Source organism: Artemia sp. Qi Xiang Cuo, chromosome 19 (assembly GCF_049724085.1).
Source record: "Artemia sp. Qi Xiang Cuo chromosome 19, ASM4972408v1, whole genome shotgun sequence".
Taxonomy (NCBI): domain Eukaryota; kingdom Metazoa; phylum Arthropoda; class Branchiopoda; order Anostraca; family Artemiidae; genus Artemia; species Artemia sp. Qi Xiang Cuo.
The window spans coordinates 43,642,580-43,664,358 of NC_142812.1; the positions used below are offsets into that span (position 1 = coordinate 43,642,580).

Sequence of the window (21,779 nt, forward strand, 5' to 3'; positions counted from 1 at the left end):
TAAAAGTAAGAAACGATATGATGAATAGCAGGAATTCACCCTGGGGTTAAAAATAGGCCTAATTGACGTAATATCAAGGCTGATAAACAGGAAGTTGTTTCCATTTAAGCCTATACAAGCATTAAATTGTTCCAGAAACCTTACGGTGTTTACTCTAACAGCAGCCTATACAATTACTTTTGAAACAGTATAGCTAGAGAGAAATATCAAAGACATCAAAATAAAAACAATGTTTACCCCCCTCACAGGGCCGTATCCGGGATTTTGTTCGGAGAGGAGGGGTAATTGGGACGGGGAGGGTAGGGGGTACAAAGACTTTAGAAAATGCATAAAAATTTGTTTATATAGGCTACATTTTTGTTACGTTTTTACGAGTCGGAAAAAAACATGTCGGAGGAGGGGAGTCTCACCCCCCTACCAGGATACGGTCTTGCCCCCTGGATCCATATTAGGTCTATTCGCACATGGAAACTACAATTTTCAAAGAATATTCTTTTACTCAAGGCCGTATCCTGTAGAGGTTAGGGGATTTGACCCCCCCCCCCGAATCTTTTGTCCGACTCGTAAAAACGTAACAAAAATGCATATAAACAATTTTTTAATTTCTTGTACCCCCCCCCCAAACAAAATCCTAGATACAGTCTTACTTTGGCTTCTTCGAAATTGTGAAATTTTTAAAGGGAGTAGGCCTACCACGCATTTGTCAAGTGTTGCTAGATTTAACCGTGAAAATAAACAACGAAAGCTCATTATTTCAATTTAAAACCACTATGTCCACTATGATGGCCTGTCCACATGCCCCTTAGATTTTACTAATCCCGCTCCCCCTAAGAATTTTTTATGCTTTCATTAAAATAACTGAAAAACAGCAAAATTCCCTACCCCTACCCCTAGATTTGGAAAATACACATTTTCTAAATTTTGTAAATTGACTCGCAAATTGTCAATCAATAGGCCAATTATATAGAAAATATAGTAGACATTGCAAAAATGTTCAAAACCTAGGAGTTGATCCGGATCGGCTTATCCGGATCCGGATCGGATATGTCTGAAACGTAGGCCAGCAAAAGCCGGTTGACCATACAGCAAAAACAGGCGAAATATGAATTGCAAATAATTAAGGGACGAATTACCCCCCCCCCCTTGCTTGTATAGCAATGTATAATGCTTTTAAGTAACCCGAAATTTAATGTAAAGCGTATACACAAATATTTTTGGTAACTAGAGATTATCAGATAGCTTAGCATGTGATCATTCAAATAAGAGTATGAAAAAGCATTTCTTCAATGAATTGTTTGACGGCGAATCTGATACGTTCTAGCCAAGGGAAGAAGACTGTTTGTAATTTACATGCTCTTAATTAGAATGAATGTAGCATATTAATTGACGCCAAATCTTGTAACAGAAAAACGTGATACTTCAAGGGGGTAAGGATTGTTTAGAAACTGCATAATTCAAATGCGTGTCTCTTGAAGTTGTTTTCGGATGTTTTCCATTCAAGCAAAACCTGTTCCTTGTTAATCACTAAATAGGCCTCTGTCCGTGTTCCCATTATCTGTCGAAGATGTGCCTATGAACTTATGGTTAAATAAGGGGTGGGGTGGGGGGGGGCAAAAAATTCCGCGAATCATTTTGGAAGTACATCATATCTACTGAATCTGCATATAAAAGTATATATTCCAGATTAGGCTTAGACCCAATATAGACACTATTTGAAACACAATTAACCACTTTTATTGTATTTACTATCAGTCTTACGTATAAACATGGACAATATCAAACAGTTCGTGGTAACAAACTGTAAGTAAGGAGCGACCCGGCTCAATAGTAACCGAAACTCTAAAAAACGGAATTTTGATACCAATAGATACATCAGAAGAATCAGATTTGTATGCTGATTTCAAATATGTAAGTTTCATGAAGTTTAGTCTTACCCACCGAAAGCTACACGCCTGAGATAATTTGCCTCATTTTCGAAAAAAGGGGGAAACAACCAATAAAAGTCATAGAACTTTAATGAAATCACACCATCAGATTCAGCGTATCAGAGAACCCTACTATAGAGGTTTCAAGCTCCTATCTGCAAAAATGTGGAATTTTGTATTTTTTGCCAGAAGAAAGATCACGGATACGTGTTTTTTTTGTGTTTTTTTCAGGCGTGATCGTATCGATCCAGTAGTCCTAAAATATCGTGAGAGGGCTCATTCAAACGGAGATTAAAAGTTGTAGTGCACATTTTAAGGGACCAAAAAAATTGGAGGGCAATTTGGCCCCCTCCCAGGGTAATGTTTTTTTAGACTTCACTGAATCAACGTTTTGAGATAGCCGTTTTGTTCAGGATAGTTGAAAACTTCATAGATATGTCTCTCAGGATAACTTGATTCCCCAGAGTTCCAAGGGGAAGGGCTGCAAGTTACAAACTTAGCCCATTGTTTACATATAGTATTGGTTATTGGGAAGTATACAGGAGTTTTCAGGAGGAATTTTTTTCTAGGGGGGAGTCGGAGTAGGGGTTACGGGGGAGGATCTTTCCATGGAGGATATTTCATTGGGGGGGGGGCATTTCCATGAAGGGGGTGCCAGATTTCCCAGCATTATTTAAAAAACGATCAGAAATTAAATAAAACAACAAGTTTTTTCAACTGAAAGTAAAGAGCAACATTTAAACTTAAAACGAACAGAAATTATTACGTATATGAGAGGGTCCGTCCCCCAGTCAATACCTCACTCTTTACGCTAAAGTTTTTTTTAGTAATTTCAAAAGAGCTATCTATTAATAAATTGAAAAAATATTTGTTAGGTCAAGGTTCAGTTTTTTTTTTTTTTTTTTTTTTTTATCATTATTATTTATCTTTATTATTATTATTATTAAATGAATTGATGAGAGATTGATTTTTTGTTTTTTTATTATTATTATTATTAAGTTTTTTTGTTTTTTTTTGTTTATAGTTAATCATTAATTAGTAAATGAGTTGTATGTACCTGCCCAGTCGCAAGTGCTTTTTGGTATCTTTCTTGGGGCGGGTATTTGCATATTTGTTAAATGTATTTTGATGTTAAATAAAATTAACTGAACTGAACTATTCTAATTAACCGGCTTTTGTGATTCAGGGGTTTGTGATTTGAACAAAATTCGAACTTTGGTGTAAAGAGCGAGGTATTGACTAGGGAGCTAACTCCCTAATATACGTAATAAACATACGAATATAGAAATTCGTTACGTAAGTTAATTCGTAAGTTACGTCAGAACAAAATTTCGAGAAAGCCAATTAGCCAAAAAAGGGAAAATTAATATGCGAGTTTCGTTTTAATTATTCATGTACGGTAAGCCAAAATCAAAGCTGCTTTAATTCAAAAGCGTTCAGAAATTCACTAAAAAAAACAAGTTTTTTTAACTGAAAGTAAGGAGCGACATTAAAACTTAAAAAGAACAGAAATTATTCCGTATATGAAAGGGGCTTACGCTAAAGTTTTTTTATTGTTTTATAAAATAAAGTTGCGAGACAAGAGTCAAACTTCAGTGTAAAGAGCGAGGCGTTGAGGAGGGGACAGCCCCTTTCATATACGGAATAATTTCTGTTCGTTTTAAGTTTTAATATCGCTCCTTACTTTCAGTTAAAAAAAACTCTTTTTTTTTTAGTTAATAACATTAACGATGATAAATCTGCATTTTAAAGATATATATATATAACACTGAAAATAAAAATAAATATGTAAATGAAATGCACAAAAAATCGAAAATATTAGAAAATATAGAAAAATATTAGAAAAACACAGAAAATATTAGAAAATATTTGGATGCTGTTAATTTCTCCTCTCTTTCAAATCGATATTTTTACACCATGATTAGTATTGCACGTTAGCACCATGTTACACCATGGTGTTTTTTACACCATTTTTACACCATGAGCACCGTTAGCACCAGTTATGTTTGATCGTGTTGTGTTTAATCAGTTTCATTAAAAAAAAATACTTGCAGGTGTATGAGTCATACACGTATGAGTACACAGGGGTAGGTGTATGAGTACGGCTGAACCAAAAGTGTTAAGTACTTCTTTTCGCCAGATTCATCAAATTAGAAAGTTTCTCTTTTGTGACGTAACCACCAGTATATTCAAATATTTTTCTCAATAGAGAATATCTGGAAAAAGTCCCGGCCTTACCAAGTCCCATAAATTATCTTTTTCTTTCAGTAAAACAAGGGCATGTGTGTACGCTTCACCAGTGATCTAATAATCTATATACTCTATGAGCTGTCTATAAGGTACTCTCTTACCAGTGCGAGAATTTTTCAGTGCGTTTTGTAAAGTTTTGTGTACCCCCCTCCCCCCAAAAAAATCCTGGATACGCCCTTGTCTACGATGACAAGGGCGATGACAAATCCTGTGTACAATGGGGAAGAACGTTAAGATTACTCAGAAGAGCCTTCCTATGAGAGGACCGACGTATAAAAATGCAGTTTTTTGTGTTTTCGAACCACATCTCAGGTATAACCTCTGATGTCCTCGTATGGGTCACACCTGTGTCTGTTTGATTTGAACTATAGCCAGTCAGCAATAAAAGCAGAGAGCTGGCTCCAGCCATATATTACAATATTGTATCATTGTATCTACCTATGCGCAATGTCAATATAGCAGAGCCCCTTCCCCCAAGAAAATGAAGGACCTTCATCCACATTTGGGCTCAGTAATAACAACCGATACTATCCTTATTGCTTATTTGAAGTATGAATTTATCTAAAGCTGCGAAAATATGTACTTTACATGCGAGAATTTTACCCATCAAACAAGGTTGTTCAGGGGAGGGATTAAGGGGATTTGAACCCCCTTCCCCCGAAATGTTTGTCTGACGTAATGAAAATTCATAAAATCAAATTTTTGATGCATTAAATTTTTTTGTAAAAAAAAACACCCCGCCCCCGAACAAAAATCCTGGATACTACCCTGCCACCAAGTAAAAACCAACCAATTAGGTCACGCAATAATAATGCCACTATTTCAAACCAATCTCAACCCAATTAAAAATGAATTACAATGAAATAACATCGTGTTTAAGTATTGCTCCCATTTTTCAAAATTGGCAACAAAGAAGTTGCAATAAAATGCCAACAGCGAAGGAGGGCAAGGGAGGAAAGGAACAGGCGTGAGAACGTTGTTCAACGTTGTTGGAGGTCTGAAATTGAATCCACAAGTGACATAATATCCCTTGCAACAATTTAAGACGATTTTTGCAAGTTATTCTGTAGGTCAATGGCCGATTTTTAAGACCACATGATATTCTAGTTACAGTTTTAACCAGGGGTTGGAGATAAGGGGAGAAGGCATAGGGGTTAGATCACCCCCCCCCCAAAAAAAGGTTTTTCTGGCTCATAAAAACGTAACAGAAATGCATATAGACAAATTTTTAATGTACTTTTTAAAGTTTTTTTGTGTACCCCCCCCCCCCCCGAAAAAAATACTGGATACGTCACTGGACATATGCCTATGAAACTTTCAGGGGGAGGGGCTAAACAAAATAAAAAAACGCAATACTTAAAAAAATGCGCGAAAATCGGGATAATGATGTACATCCTGGGGTTTCTGGGGGCGGGTTGTGACCGACCCCCCCCCCCCCCCGCCTTTGCACACGTGCCTGAGCGTGTTCAGGTGTGTAGGCAGGATTTTTTCGAGAAAGGGTATATGTCGGCGAGGGAGGGCAAACATCTGAAAAAAAAACACAAAAAACAGGTAAATTCCATGGAAAATGAAAGGAAATATCGAAAGAAACCCTAAGATTTCAGAGGTGACGGCAGACATGACTCTTAGCTTGTAGAACATGGAATATTTTGGGAGGGGGTACATTTCAGAGGGGATTACATTGGTCAAAACAGAAATATTACTTGAAAAGAATGAAGATGGGGGGGGGGGAATTACAAGAATCTGCTGAGAAAGGAATGAGGTTAGAGCCTCTTTTCTTCGTAGGTATATGATTTTTTGGTTTTTAACGGCCAATCTATGTAAAATGAAAAACTTACCCTAATTTCTTCAGCAGTGACACTATAATCCGTATAATAGACAAGGAGGTCAACGCCCAGTACTCGATACTGCCGCAGCTTTGTCACTGTCAATAAACAAACACAGGCCAGCAACTGTAAATGTACTTTGTGCACTTTACCCTGTGCTAGGTAACGGTCTATTAATTTCACTCCAAGAGGGAAAACTTGTGCCTCGCACCTCTCTTCTAGACATACCTATTGTAAAAAAAAAAAAAATTCAATTCTTGTCCTAAAGGTAACTTGAAACAATTTTTAAAATTAAAACTGGGCACGTGTCTATTATATGGTACACAATCGAGAATTTGTATATACAGACGAGATAATAACCGGCTTATAACTTTCAGTATTTGAGGAAAATTAGCTTAGACTCAGTTTAAATCCACGTTAGAAGTATATTTTTAATAAATATTTAATGCATAGAGATGGTATTTTCGTTGGGTTAGATCTTTAATATCCTGCATTCTGTGCGGCCCCCCTACCCTACTTCTTTGTTGTAGTTTCCATAATTTTGGTACTAAAGTATTTTGATCATGTTTTTGTATATATCGTTATGATTAACCTAACTTCACCTCTCGAGTGTGTTCCGGCTAATACACAAGTACCTAAAATTATTCTAAAACAGGCAAGTTATATAAAAATGATAAAAAATAAATGCCGACAAATCGTAAAAATCAAGAGTTCAAAGTATAGGTTTTAGCCCCCCGCCCCGGGGCCCCGCCAAATCCTATGAGAATTCACTGTTTGTTTTGGTTTCAAAGCATCAATATTCTGGCGCAAAAAAATGGTTATCTAAAATTAATGAACACCATGTGAGACTAGCCTTTGGCAAAAAAGGCATGGAAGAGCACTGGCTGCCCTCCAATCACTTTCAACCCTTCAGGAAGACACAAAAACATTTGATTTTCGATCAAATAAGCTCCATTCCCGAGTTTCTGAAAACTTTATTCTAGAACAAATGCAGAACCTTCTGGGCGAAAATGCAAAATTCCATATTTTCGTAGAGACTATTCTGGAAGCTCGAGACTTCCAGAGTAGGACCCTTTAACATGCTGAATCTAATGGTGTGATTTTCATTTCAATCGCCTTTTTAGGGGTGTTCTCCCTAATTTTCAAAAATCAAGAAAATTTTCTCAGGCTCAAGGCGATTATACGAAATGGAAGGGGAAGATGTATACCTCTTAACTTAAGTCAACACTACTGCACTCACTCTGATTTTACTGACATTTGGCAGTAGCATGCCTAAATTTCACTTCTGATATTTTTACACTTCTAAGGTAATTATCAAAAAAATGTTGGCTAAGCTGGTTTCAAAGGGAGAATCAGCATGTCAACGCTGACCATATTTTTAATCACCGGATCAACATTGCCTGCTGGTCCTCGCTTTGAGAAAAAATATCGGTACTGTTCTAATATCTGTAAAACACGCGAGAAGTAAAGTTTGGTTAATGCTAATGAAACAAACAAAATATGATGGAAATATAAGTTTATGCACGAAATTGGGCTATAAATTTGCACATTAGGGGGGGGGGGTGAAGGTAAAGCATAGCATATATTATATACGTAACCTAACCTAGGGTTTCGCCCCCCCCTAAACCCCAAAAAACTAGTTTAAGTATAGTTCCCAGGGTGAGAAACCCCTGAATACTTGTTTATACAGCATCAGATAGTGTCAGATCTTTGCTTTTGTCGATTGGATGCCTCGCGTGTTTTACTGATGTTATAACAGTACCAAAATATTTATTGAGAAAAAATCGGGTTAGTTAATACAGAACACACTCAAGAATTACGTTTAGGTTAGATCTCAGAGAACCGGTTTCATAGCTACAAAGACAAGTGATGGGTGATACAATGTATTGGACTTAGACAGAATGCATTAGACTTGTATAATTTGGCCTATATATTTGCACATTAGAGGGTGGAGGTGTTGGTTAGGTTAGGGGCACTGTCAAAATACTTTAACCCCCCCCCACATTAATATGCGAATATATAGCCCAAATTATATTATTATATAAACTAAAGGTTATATTTCATTAGGATTAACCTAACTTCCCTTCTTGGGTGTGACAAGTACCAAAACAAATATTAACAAGTACCAAAAATCTGCTTTCGAAAATAAACTATTTAATGTCCGGTAGCAAAAAAAGCTTTGTCCTTTTTGGATGTAAATCCCTATTAGTAAACCTTGTAAACATTGTGAACATATTAGAACAATTTTACATTGTGAACATACAACATTTTATGTTGTATGTTCATTGTGAACAGACAACGTTAAGCGTCGGTCATGGCGCTTTGAAGCTAAACCCCCAACACCTCAGAATAAAAAACAGACTTGGTCAGATTGGATTCTGAAAGGTCTGTTTGTGAATCCACGCAAATAACAATTGTTATCAACTGTTAGCAACAGACAGCTTCGCAGAAAAATGACTTTTGCAAAGCAACTTGTTTACATAAAACAGTTCTCACCGACTTCAGTAGCTCAGCTTGACCACCCCTCCCCTCGCCGCTTTGAATATTTTTTTCCATTCATGCTCCTGTTTCAACCTCCCTTATCAACAAATAAACAAGATAACATGCGTTTAAAGACACCGCAATCTCTGTACACATTTTACTTGGTACTCTCACAAGTTCTCTGCTTATAAATAGCATACAAAGCAGGGCTGGACACTGAATCCGGTCAGTAGAAGCAACATTCAGGGACAGGGACTTCAATCGTCCCTGAAATGCTGCTTGAGCGGGATGAGGACAATTTTGAGAAAAATAAATCAGTCTCAATGTCAATCCCACTCTTGACAAAGTCTCAGGATATTTTTTCATATAAATTCCTTTCGTTATCCAATAAATACACCATACCCCCCCCCCCCCGGCATACTACCAGAAAAAAGAACTTGAACAGTATGCTTGGTTGGAATTAAAATAACAGTAAAGAGCGCTATGGTGAGCCCTTTAGCGCTATGATGAGCAAGGAATCATGTTTAAATTTTATCCTGGGGATCGTTTACCGGTAGGAGGGGAGTAAGCTCAGGCAAAATAGCAAAATACAGGCCCCTTCTCCCCGAGGACGTACTCATCTTGGGGTAAATCTCTAGTATTATAGGCGAAATATTTTTTCATGCAGTTAACGTTTATATTACTTTATTTTATTGATGTATTTTACTTAAGACTGATCACAGCTAAGAAAATTAAAAATTGAGCTTTGGAAAATAAGTAGTCCCCTGAACAACTCATGGAAATGATCTTTTAAAGAATACTTTTTTTTAATGAAATTCCAGTTACCGTAGGACATTTTAACGAAAATCTTACAAAAACCAAACAAAAAGTATTTCGAGGGAAAAGATACTACTATTGAAAATTTGCAGACTATGTGGCTATAGTTTTTATCATAAGCCAAATATTCAGTTTTTCCGAATTTACGACTGGTATGAATAAGAAGCTACAAGCAATGTTGCGTTACCCATCAGGACCAGTGTTGCCAACTTGCACTTTTCGTGTAAAATGCACTTTTTATTTCAGAGGGATGTGCGTGCACCGCTTGCGTACAAATTTTTTGACTTGCACCCTTTTTGAGCAAAAAACACTTTTTTGGGCTTGATTTGCACTCAAGAAGTCGGCAGTTGGCAACCCTGATCAGGACCAGAAAAACTAAGAACAAGCTTGAATTAAGCTTGATTTGTTAAAAGTCAGATTTTAGTTCAATTTTAAAAGCAAAAGAAATAATAAAGAAAATTAGTATTAAAAAAGTGAAAAGAGCTACAATACGAAAAAAGCACAAAATTTGACAAATATCTCATAGTTATTTTTGGTGAAAGTGAGTCTTGTATCTTCCGCCTAATGTAAAGCAATAGTGGAAAATAAGACGAATAAAATAACACAACTAATATTCACGATTTTCATTTAGATTTTTATATTAGGATTTAACTCGTACGGTAAAATCTATGAATGCATTTGAACTGAATTGAACAGGAAATCGTTGTACAATTTCAGTAGACGAAATTACATAAAAGTTAGTGTGGTGCAAAAGCTAGTAAAATAAATAAAATTTGTATTTAACAGGCACTTTTCAAGCAACGCCAAAGAGGAAAATCACTAATATTTGTACGCTAACAATAATGGAATAATAATACATGTGAGAAATTCCATTCATTCTCTGAAAGTTATTTGTCTCATATTTATTTGTTTTTGTCCATAGTCGGAACCTGTTTATCGTAACTTGGGAAAGTGTAAACAAAAATAATGAATGTGATGGACTAAGGCAAGGCCTGTATATTTACATGATCCATTTAAACTCGAAACCCTTTAAATCTTGTATATCTGCAAGGTTATTGACACGCTAATTTCCCTTCAGTCCAAAAACAATTATTTCTAAAGATAATCGGATAAATATTAAAGCATTACCGTGTTTCATTTTTACCAATAGAACTAATAAATAAAGCTACTTCATTCAATTAAAGCTACATATTACTTATATACCTATACCTAGACATGAACAAGAGGGGGGAAATTCCCCCAAAGTTTGATCTAAAGGACTTTCAAATAATTGAAAAAAACGTGACCAAAGAATTATTTTTCGCGTCTCCTTCCAGAGGAAAATTAACTGTTCTCCCCATCCCACGAAAGCAAGACCGTACCCAGAGGGGGGGGGGGGGGTAGGGAGTTTGACCCCCCCCCCCCCAAAATGTTTGTCTGGCTCGTAAAAACGTAACGAAAATGGATACAAATAAATTTTGTATGCGTTTTTGAGTTTTTTTTTTGTGTAAACCCCCCTCCCCCGATTTTTTTTTTAGCAAAACCCCCTCCGAAAAAATCCTGGGTACAACCTTGCACCAAACCACCAGCACTTTAGTTGCCTATATGTCCATAACTTCAATAAGGCTATCACCCTAGGTTGGGTAGGTCAGGTTGACAAAAAATGTGCTTTTTGGCAATCTTTCTCAGTCGAGAACAGGACGTCCTCGAACACGGCGGGGAGTCCATGATAAAAATTTAAATAATAAAAAACCTTTTTGGGAGGGAGTAAAGAGTGAAGCTCTGGATAGATTGGGGTGGAGAAAGCACATGATGGACATGCAACACTGGCCAGTTGATCTGGCGATGCGCTGTTTGGTCCTGCGATGATTTGGAAGAAGTGCATTAACAGACTGTCCTTTGGATATGCAAAATTTTGAGCACAATATTTATATTTACAAAAAAATCGGTACTTGTCTGTTATTGGCACAGTACATAAATTATAGGCAGTATGATCTTTCCCTATCTCACCCATTATAAAAACCCGGACCGAGGTGCGAGTGCTCCAGATAACGTAGAAACATAAGCGATATTAGATCTTTTCACGGGTAGAAACACAAAACGTGGCTTCAACGTTGGAACACTAAATTTTGAAGAAACAAATTTTAAATTAATTTATTCCAATATATACATGATCGGTAATTAGTAGTGCAATGTTATTATTAGTTGTTTTTAGGAATTAAAAGTAGGTTTCGAAGTCTCAAGTTGGTTTAAAAGACATTTTGAGAAAGTTTCTGCCAAAATACGTGTTCCAGGGTAATTGGACCGCTGATGGCAGATCAAATGAGCTATTTATACGCGCTAATGCAAGAATAAGTGGGAGGAGCTGTTTGTTGGCACCGAGAATGAAGAGCCAGAAATTATCTGCGGTAAACTTACTGCTATATCTTTATACTGTGGCTATTGGAAACACATTCAAGAATTACGCTTAAGTTACATCTCAGAAAACCGGTTTCATAACTACAGAAACAAGTGATGGATCATACAATGCATTGGACTTGTATAATTTTGCACATTAGGGGATGGGTGGGGGCTAAGTTAGGTTACGTTAGGTAGAATTAGGTTTCCATAATTTTGTTTGAAGTATTATTTTATCATCATGTTTTGTTATTTTAGCACTTGCTAAGAATCCCATAAACACGCGCGAAGTGAAGTTCCGTTAATTCTAATGAACTAAAACAAAATAGAATGAAAATATAGTAGTTCAGAAACAAATTTGGGCTACACATTTACAAATTAGGGGTGGGGTAAAGCATAGCACATATTAAATACGTAACCTAACCTACCTCAACCTAGGAACCTTTTAGTCCCCCTAAACCCCAAAAAACTAAAGTTTAAATATAGTTCCCAGAGTGAGAAACCCTTTGTTTATACAGTGTCCCATATGAATTTCCGGGTAATACCTAACTGATGTTTGCAATACAATTCTCGCGCGTTTATCGGATTCTTAACAAGTAACATTATTTTTGATTAGTATTAACTTAACTTCCCTTTTTGGGTGTTTCCAATAGCCGGCAAGTACCAAAAAACTACTCCTTTATGGAACGCTTAGCAAGTTATGGCAGTATATACCCATGCTTTGTGCAAAGGAGTATTTGAAAGTTTTTAGTTCTTTTTGGCAAATCTTAGATTTTTACGTCCTTTTCCGAACAAAAACCCACGGATCCCTGGGAATTTATCTGGAACTGCCGATTCTATAGAAAGTATATTTCTCGACTATTTAACTTCAATTAACTGGCTTAAATCGATTCAATCACAAGTTGTAATTAGTCAATAATTCATTTTAAAGTATATCTGTTACAGCAGCTTTTTTCGGAGCAACATTGAATAGGCAACTAATCCAGGATATTATTAAACTCTTATTTACTACAATTGTCCTTTTAAAAGCATTCATTGGAGTTTCTCAAGTGGAAATCTTTAAATATATTTTTGCGGTTTTAAATTTAAAGGGACGGATGGCATGGTTTATTTCCTTGAACATATTTCAAAAACTACCCATCTGCGGGTATTGGATTTGTCCCAATAATGAGTTTACTATAACCACTAGTATTTGGTTTAGCTGCCAAAAGTTGTTGACTCCGATTATATTCAATGTTTCTTTTATTCTTTTTTTTAAGTGTAACACCTCGCTATAATTCACATGGACATGCAAAAAATCATCAAGATAGGCTGATGCGCATCCAGGTCCAAACCTGCCAAGGGGATAAGTGTTAAATTTTCGGCATTTAAAGTATTTAAGATTACGATGGTGAATAGAATATTGAAGCTACAGAATATTCAATAAAGAATATTGGAAGCTATAGTGAGGACAATGGTCAAAGACGGCTATGAAGCGTGGGCAGACGCTGAAAGACAGATCATTTGTTGAAATGTTTCCCAGAGCTATTGTTTACGCATTGTTTTGGATAGCTTACCCGTCTTATTGACTATGTTTCAAAAAGTAAGCTGTACGAAAAAAGTGGTTCAATCCCCCTTTCTAGGGGAAAGGAGAGATAATGGACAAATAAGTAGAGAAATATTTAAGATATCTAGGGCACGTTCTGCGGTTGAAGGATGACAGATTGTCAAAGATCGTCCTTGTCAACCACTGTATATAAATAATATACAGTAAGATCACTTCTCGGCGCGTACAAACAGCTCCTCCCATTTAATCTGCCATCAGCGGTATATTAGTATATTAGTGTATAAATGTGTTTTTTAGTCACTAAACTCCCTGAAAAAAATCTGTTGCACATCACTCTCAAAATACGAGTAGAAATTCTACGCATCCACAGTCTAGACATTACGTACTTAACGGTCAGACCCAGTGTATATTAGGCTACCCTGGAACACGCATTTCGCAGAACATTTCTCAAAATGCCTTTGAAACCAACTCGAGTCTTCGAAACCAACTTGTAATTTATAAATCGTCTAATAATAACATTGCACTACTAATTACCGATTTATACATATATATATATATATATATATATATATATATATATATATATATATATATATATATATATATATATATATATATATATATATATATATATATTGGAATAAATTGATTTAAAATTACATTCTTTAAAATTTAGTATTACAAAGGTGAAGCCAAGTTTCGCGTTCAAGAGAAATCTGACTTGTCTACCCGTGAAAAATCGAATGTCGCTTATGTTTATACTTGTTTAAATGTTCTCCGGAGCACTTGCATCTCGATCCTATTATATTATATTTATGTACAGTGTTGTCAACCAGCAATATATGGTCAAATAAAAGCAGGTCGTTCCGATGGGGTAAGAGGACGTCGTAAGCAGACCTAAGGGAAATCGAACTTCTTGGGAGGGTGAAAAGACGGATGCTTTGTATAGATTAGGATAGAGGAGGAGCGGGTGTAGCTCTGTTGGCCTCAGGCGGCTTGGTGCTGCGACCATTTTTTAGTAGTAAGGTGAACAGGATTTACCCCGCTGTAGTAATATATTTGGCCAACAGTGGTGCAGTAGGATTGACCTCTGCTTGTTAATCGACACCTGGATTTTGAGCTCAGCTGCAGCAATCCGCTACGGGACTCGGAATTGGATTCCGGTGTTGAGACTAGAGGCCTGTTTTTTAGCACTAAGATCTTACATCTTTCTGCAGAGATTATCGTTTTTAACTCATCTTTGTTCTAAGATCTTAAAGCTCACTGATGTTAGCAAAATGTGTGAAGACCGCCACTGTTCTGCCATATAGAACAATAATGAGAGAACTTTGATGATCTACTCATCATTGTTCTCAGACCGCTGATCAGAGCAGAATGATAAAAGACGTTTGCACAAAAACGACCAAAGTTGTAAGATCTTTGTTCAAAGATTTAACTTTTAAGCGTTTTCTGACAAAAGATGTAAGATCTTAGCACATTGATGAGTGAAAAAACGGCCCTTATGTGAAAGTATCTCCATATTAATCCAAACAAGAAGATAATATATTTTCCTTTTTTCCCGACAAGGCTTGCGGAGGAATAGATTTTGAGCACGAAATGTTTTCAATAGAAACAGACACTCCCAATGAGGAGAGGAGAAGATGAGGGGCCACCCACTTTCCGCCACTTGGTGTACATCCCAGAAAGTCAAGTGTGCCACACAGTTCCGCCACGCTTGCCACGCACCACTTTGTGTACGTCAATTCTCGAAGAGAAAAATGGCGGAATTCCTGCTAAGATGAAACCTCAGCAAAATATGAAAAACTCTTTTCAAGAAAACGAACTTGTTGGGTATGTGAATCCCCTGTTAGAATCCTCTCTGGGTTTTCAATCTACCAATGTGCACCTATGATTAAGTATAACTTAATCATATTAGCTTAACTAAAATCATATTAATCATAAAACTTATTAGCTTAATCATAGTAGCTTAACTAAAATCATATTAACTTAATCATATTAATTAAGGTAAAGTAGTTTTAGATTTTTAATTAGGTAAAGTTTTAGATGTCGACCCAAGGGTACAAAGCAGATAGGAAAGAGGGGTACCAAAGTGGTAAATAGGCTACTTGATTAAATTTTAGCCTAGTTGCCAGGTCTTTCTAAAAATAGCGTAACATGTCTAAGATTTTGATTAAACCATACTTAGTTCCAAGGCTCTGGCCAAACTTAAAATTTTTACCAGGCACGTACGCTTACTTACCCTATTTTTTCAGATATTTGTGTATTTTAAAATCACACGGCACTCACACAATAAATTCCTGCATAATATATGCTTAAGTAAATAGGAATGTTTTCCCTGTTTTTAGAATCATCGCGCGTTCTGCCCTTTCGAGTGCTAAACAATGGACATAACTTAACAATTGCTGTCATTGTTATTTGATCATTACCGAAATAGCATCATCGGTGGAGCATAAGTGCACAGTTATGAACACATTATTCGGAGCCACAAAGGTCAGGAGAGGAATTTTTCCTTATTACTTTAGTTAAACAAACAAGGGATGGTAAAAATGTGACATAGATATACCAAAATTTAGACAGGCACAAACAAGTTTGTGTCGTGGGAGGGGCCAATTAAAAAAAAAATCAGGCCAATTATGTAAAGATATAAGAAATTGCGAGAGAATAGCAAAATCTTGACATTCCATTGCCTTGGGCCTAAAGACCGCTGTTCGCACCGGTCACGATTATTTTCCTAATTCTGGTTTTTGGTGCTTCTAGCCATACAGGAAACGGTGGCTCCAGGCATCTACGCAGGGGGAATATGATATCTGTCCCAAAAAAAAAAACATTGCACAAACAAACACTTACACTTATTTTTACAATTCAGGCCCAAAATCTTTTTGGCAGTTTCAAAAATATCCCTGCCGCAAGAGATCCTTTGGTGCTCTCTAACGGTGGGAATAATGTGCACTTACTATTTCATATATGCAATTCGGGATATTTTTATTGGTACTTGTCAATTAGCTGGTACCCACGCAAGAAGTCAAGTTTGGTTAATGCTAATGAAATAAAACAAAATACGATGAAAATATAATAGTTTAGAAACAAATCTGGGCTATATATTTGCACATCAGGGGGGTGGGGGTAAAGCATAGGATATATTAAATGCGTAACCTAACCTAGGTACCTTTTCCCCCCTAAACCCCCCAAAACAATAGTTTAAATATTGTAAACGCAATGAAAACAACGCTTTGTATTCCATTTCTCTATTACAAATACCCGTTTGGCGGGTTTCGTGTCAGGTTTCCTTGATACAGTTATAGCGGTGGGTACCAGATAGTGAACAAGTACCTATTAAATATATAACCTAACCAACTTTATATATTAAATATTTAATTAAAATATACCTGCACGGTAGTTTATCTCACTGAGAATAAGCTAATTACCTCCGACTGCAGAGGGAAACCGGTTTTAGTCAGATAAAACAACCTGAGTGTGATCGCTATAACATGGAAGTACAAAAATTTAAATTGCTATTCTAATTATTGTTATTTAATCATTATAATTGTTATTATTATCTTAATTATTATTATACAATTTTCTAGTTACATTCTTAAGAAAGTAGCAAATTACTAAATTGAATGACTGTCGTTGAAGGTTAATGTTTTTTCATGCTTCGAATGATTCGGCTTCTCACTACGTACCCTTCGCCTAAGGTCTGACTACTGTATACAAATAATAGACAGTAAGATCACGGCTCAGTGATGTTTGGCTACTACAAGCTTGGCCGATTATAAAAGTTCCGCCCATATATTTATACGATCTGCCATCAGCGGTCCAGTGTATATTACCCTGAAACACGTATTTTTGCGGAAACTTTCTCTTGCCTTTGAAGCCAACTCGAGACTTAGAAACCTAGGCTACTTTTAATTTCTAAAAACATCTAATAATTACATTGCACTAGTAATTACCGATTTTTAAATATGTATTGGAATAAATTAATTTAAAACTTGATTCTTTAAATTTAGTGTTACAAAGGTGAAGCCAAGTTTCACGTTCAAGAGAAATGATCTTACTGTCTATTATTTACATACAGGGGGTCTGACCGTTAAGTACGTAATGTCTAGACTGTGGATGCGTAGAATTTCTACTCGTATTTTGAGAGTGATGTGCAACAGATTTTTTTTCAGGGAGTTTAGTGACTAAAAAACACATTTAAGCCCTATTATTTTTTAGTTTTAAAAGGATTAGTCGCATTAAAAAATTGACACTTGTGTAATATATGGAAAACACTCGAGAATTTGGATCTACAGATCAGAAAATAACTGGTTTATACCTATCAGTATTTGAAGAAAATTAGCTTAGGCTCAGTTGAAAACTACGTTATATGTAAATCTTTTATTTAATATTTTATATATAGAGATGGTATTTTGGTTGGGTTAGGTTTTGTATTTAATATAATGCGTTCTTTGCGGCCCCCCTACCATAATTCTTTGCTGCAGTTTTCGTAATTTTGTTTCTGAAGTGTTGTATTTTCATCATATTTTCGAATATTTCATTAGGATTAACACAACTTCACTTCTCGATTATGTACCATATAATACGCAGGAATTTACACTTATGACAATAAAAGGGTACTTGCTAATTATCTGGTACCCACGCGATATATTGTACAGCGAAGCTGCTAAAGGAAAACAAGTGAAACGGGTATCTGTCAATACAGAATTGGATCGCAAACCGTGGATTGTCATTGCATTTAAGGTTAGGTTAGGTACCTAGGTTAGGTTACGTATTTAATATATGTTCTGCTTTACCCCCCCCCCCACCTAACGCGCAAATATATAGCCCAAATTTGTTTCTAAACTATTATATATTCATCCTATTTTTTTTTTTTCATTAGCATCAACCAAACTTCTTTTGTGGGTACCATATTATGCACAAGTGCCATTCAATATGATGCGTTCTGGGCGGCCTGCTTTCCATAATTCTCTGTTGTAGTCCCCATAATTTTGTTACTAGAGTATTTTATTTTCATCATGTTTTGGTATTCTTCATTATGATTAACCCCACTTCACTTCTTTGGTGTGGTCGCTATAACACGCAAGTACCAAAATTTGTATTGCCCATCATAATGTACAAAAACACACAACTGACGGAGTAAGGAAAAAATGAATATACAAATATGAATATATGCCGAACAAACAAAGGTTCATTAACATTTTACCCCTCCTCTCAATATCCTGGATGCGCGACAATTCTACATCCCATTTATAAAAGGATAGGCATCTGAACCACCTCCAAAAGGTTGACAACAGTCAAAAGGTTACGCACTGTGCATGGATATAGCCTAAACAGTTTTAAGACACCGATCCTTATTCCTCTTACTTTCGGGACCTATGTTCGTGTCTCCAACGCGCACGAAATGACATAACACCCAACCTTTTAACCTGGATATATCATCGTATCAAAGAATCATGTAAACCAGAAAATCCATAATAATCATAAGCCACTTTACTAAATCAGCAAATTCGGAAAATATTTAAGTCCTTTTCGATTGCAAACTTTGGCTTCAATCCAATATAAAGTCTAGTACAGCTACATAGTTGTGAGAAAATCTAAAGCTTGCCAAATTGAATCATGTAGTCTGGCAAATTTCTTTTTTTTTGTGTCTGAATACTTTTCAGGTAACCGACAATTAGCAAGAGAGAATATATATTAATTTCAAATTTTGCAAGTATTTTCAAGTACGAGTATAGAATAAAGAGGAAGAATGCACTTCACAAGCTTAAAATAACCGAAAATATTTGCTATTTCTAAAGTTGGGGTTTCAACAAAAGTCCAGGGTACCCAGCTGAGGCCGCCAGTTGACTCTAATTTCTGGTCAATTTTTCGACTTTTGAATGACAATTTTATTAAATTGTGTTAGGAAGTTTTACTAAAGTGGGGAAGAGTCTTTATAAAAAAAAAAACATTTCTAGGGCAGAGGTAAATATTTAAAAATATCCAGGACAAGGTTGGGGGGATCTTCCCGCTAGAAAAGTGGATGTTGCAAATATTGCACAATTTTATTTTTAAGGGACGAAAACCCTCCAGTTTCAGTCGATGCTAGAGGCAAAGAAGGCGGGGTCAGAGGTGAAAAAAATAAATGCATCTCTAGATACAATATGTATCCTGTTCCTGTTCCGTTGGCTCAAACACGTGCTGGAATTTACCTCAAGAGGAGGGGGAGTAAAACTCGGAAAGCAGGCAAATACTATATATATATATTTATATATATAAAACATAAAATCGTGAAGAAAACGAGGACAATTAGCAGCCAGTGGAAAAATTATGCAAATACTTCGGTCAAGACCTCCACTTGACCGTCCTCAGTGCAGAATAAAACTGATAAAAATATAAAAAACCAAACCTTAAAACAAAAATACAAAACTAAAATTGGACGACCCTTTCCCAGTAACAGTGAAAGGGTAACTGAATAAAAAATACAAGTCTAAATGGCATTTTACAATTTCTTTTTATGTAAAGCACTCTTAAAGGCTAATCGCTTTCCAGTTAAATTATTATCAGAGATTCTATTTGATTGCACAACGTAATTTTTTGGATGTATGTAAAAACGATCAGAATTAATAATTTCATCAAAAAGGATGAAATCACTTATACTACACTAAAAAGGCTACCTAGCTACTAGATTCAGTTAGGCTATATAGCCTAGCCTACCAAAAACAATGATGCACACAGGTTTAGCCCTTAGCAGAGGGGGTGGGGTAGTTTTCCGAGTTGGTAGGGGGTCAAAAAAGGAAAACTACATTAGCAGGCAACGATTTTGTTCTATTTTTTTTCAGGTCCTTTGGACCAGTTCCAAGAAGAGAGAGGATCCTGTATGCAGGCTTGAGTGAAACCATAGTTGTCTACACATAAGCAATAAAATTAGTGGGAATCGGGTCAGAGCCACCCCCCCCCATCGCTCTTTTGGAGGTTGGGTTCCAATACGTTTCAGAGGAATCTAGCCTACCCAACTCCTAATTTTTTACTTAAAGTACAGTAGAACCAGATTTTATTGTGACATATGACATTTTTATTATGACAAGCCCCAGCCACCCCAAAAAGACCAAACAGTGGCCCATACTTAAAACTATATTTTTCAAATTCTTTTGGGAGTGATTACCCTGGCCTCAAGGAAACATCTCTGCATCCCTTCCTCCACTAGGGCCTTTTTTCACTCATCAATGTGCTAAGATCTTACATCTTTTGTCAGAAAACGCTTAAAAAGTGAAAACCTTCAACTAAGATCTTACATTTTTTCGTTTTTATGCAAACGTCTTTCATCATTCTGCTCTGATCAGCGGTCTGAGAACAATGATGAGTATATCATCAAAGTTCTCTCATCATTGTTCTATATGGCAGGAAGATGGCATCTTTTTCGCTTTTTGCTAACATCAGTGAGCTGTAAGATCTTAGAACAAACATGAGTTGATAAAACGATGATCTTTGCAGAAAGATGAAAGATCTTAGAGCAAAAAACGGCCCTACTGTAGACATGACTGAACTTACAATCAAAATAAAGCAAAACGAAAAAAACAAAGTGGACCTACCATTTTTTCAAGCTTGCTCCATCGTTCGGACCCATCCGTTGGAAAGAGGGTTCAAACTTAAAGCGTGGAAGGCTACTGAGATCTAGAATCTCAAGGCGGACCTTTGCAAACCGCACTTTTATTATTATTTTGTTATAATCTTTCTTGAGTTATTGAATTCTAATATTAAGCAATGAGTCATTAATAACTATTACATTAGGCCTATATCGATATTAACATTATGAAGCTTATTTAAAAGATGGAACAAAAAGCCTGCAAAAAGGTGTAATTAACAAGTAAATTATGAATTGGTTTATAATTAAATATTAAGAATATTCGATTGACTGCTTAAATTTACAAATTTTAGTGGAAATTAAAGTGTATAGATTTACTATATATACTGTTTTCTACTAAATTTTCAAGTTGGAAAGGTGCCAGAAAGCAATTGGCAAAAGCTAGCAAAAATCCAAAATTTTGAGCCGAAAAAATAGCGAAATCCGGACAAAGGTGACCTCACCTCAAACATCCACTTCGTCAGAACCTTCCTCATTTTAGGCTCTAATTCAGGTTGAATCCCAGTCCGAAAATAATCACAATTCACTGACTTTAATTCCAATTTTAATAAATTTTTCAAAATCCAGGAATCCGAAATCATCGCTGGGTCAAAAGGCGCGATGGGTGTTGAGTCGTCGCATTTTTCTGCACATAATAATTCACATTTTTGTGACATTTCGGGCAGTTTTAGTAGACCCTCTACTCGCAACGCAGCTGTAACACTAAAACGTGCATGGAGCAGTTTTTTTCCCCTTTGAATGTCGCCAAGAGAGCGCACAACTCCGCCCATTGCGCAGAGGAGCATTAGAACGGGAAAAATATTGTAAATATTTTTTAAAAGAAAGCTAAGTAAAAAAACTAAACTGTTTAACCTTAGATTATTGACAGTATGTAGTAAAAACTTAATCTCAATTACCATGTAAAAAAATCTCCGAAACTGGAACTGGTGGTCCCA

The 21,779-nt window shown here is 36.1% G+C and overlaps 1 protein-coding gene across 1 annotated transcript in view; it reads right to left on the minus strand.

The window, feature by feature from the left end:
• The window catches only part of CycD (cyclin D), a 53,192-nt gene extending 31,668 nt beyond the window's left edge, over positions 1–21,524 (minus strand). The window contains exons 1-2 of the mRNA XM_089104970.1: positions 21,288–21,524; positions 6,014–6,229 (exon numbers count right to left, since the gene is read on the minus strand). Coding sequence (XP_088961096.1) covers positions 6,014–6,229; positions 21,288–21,500 — 429 coding nt within the window. The 5' untranslated portion in view covers positions 21,501–21,524. The remainder of the gene's footprint in view (positions 1–6,013; positions 6,230–21,287) is intronic.
• Positions 21,525–21,779: the final 255 nt, after the last annotated feature.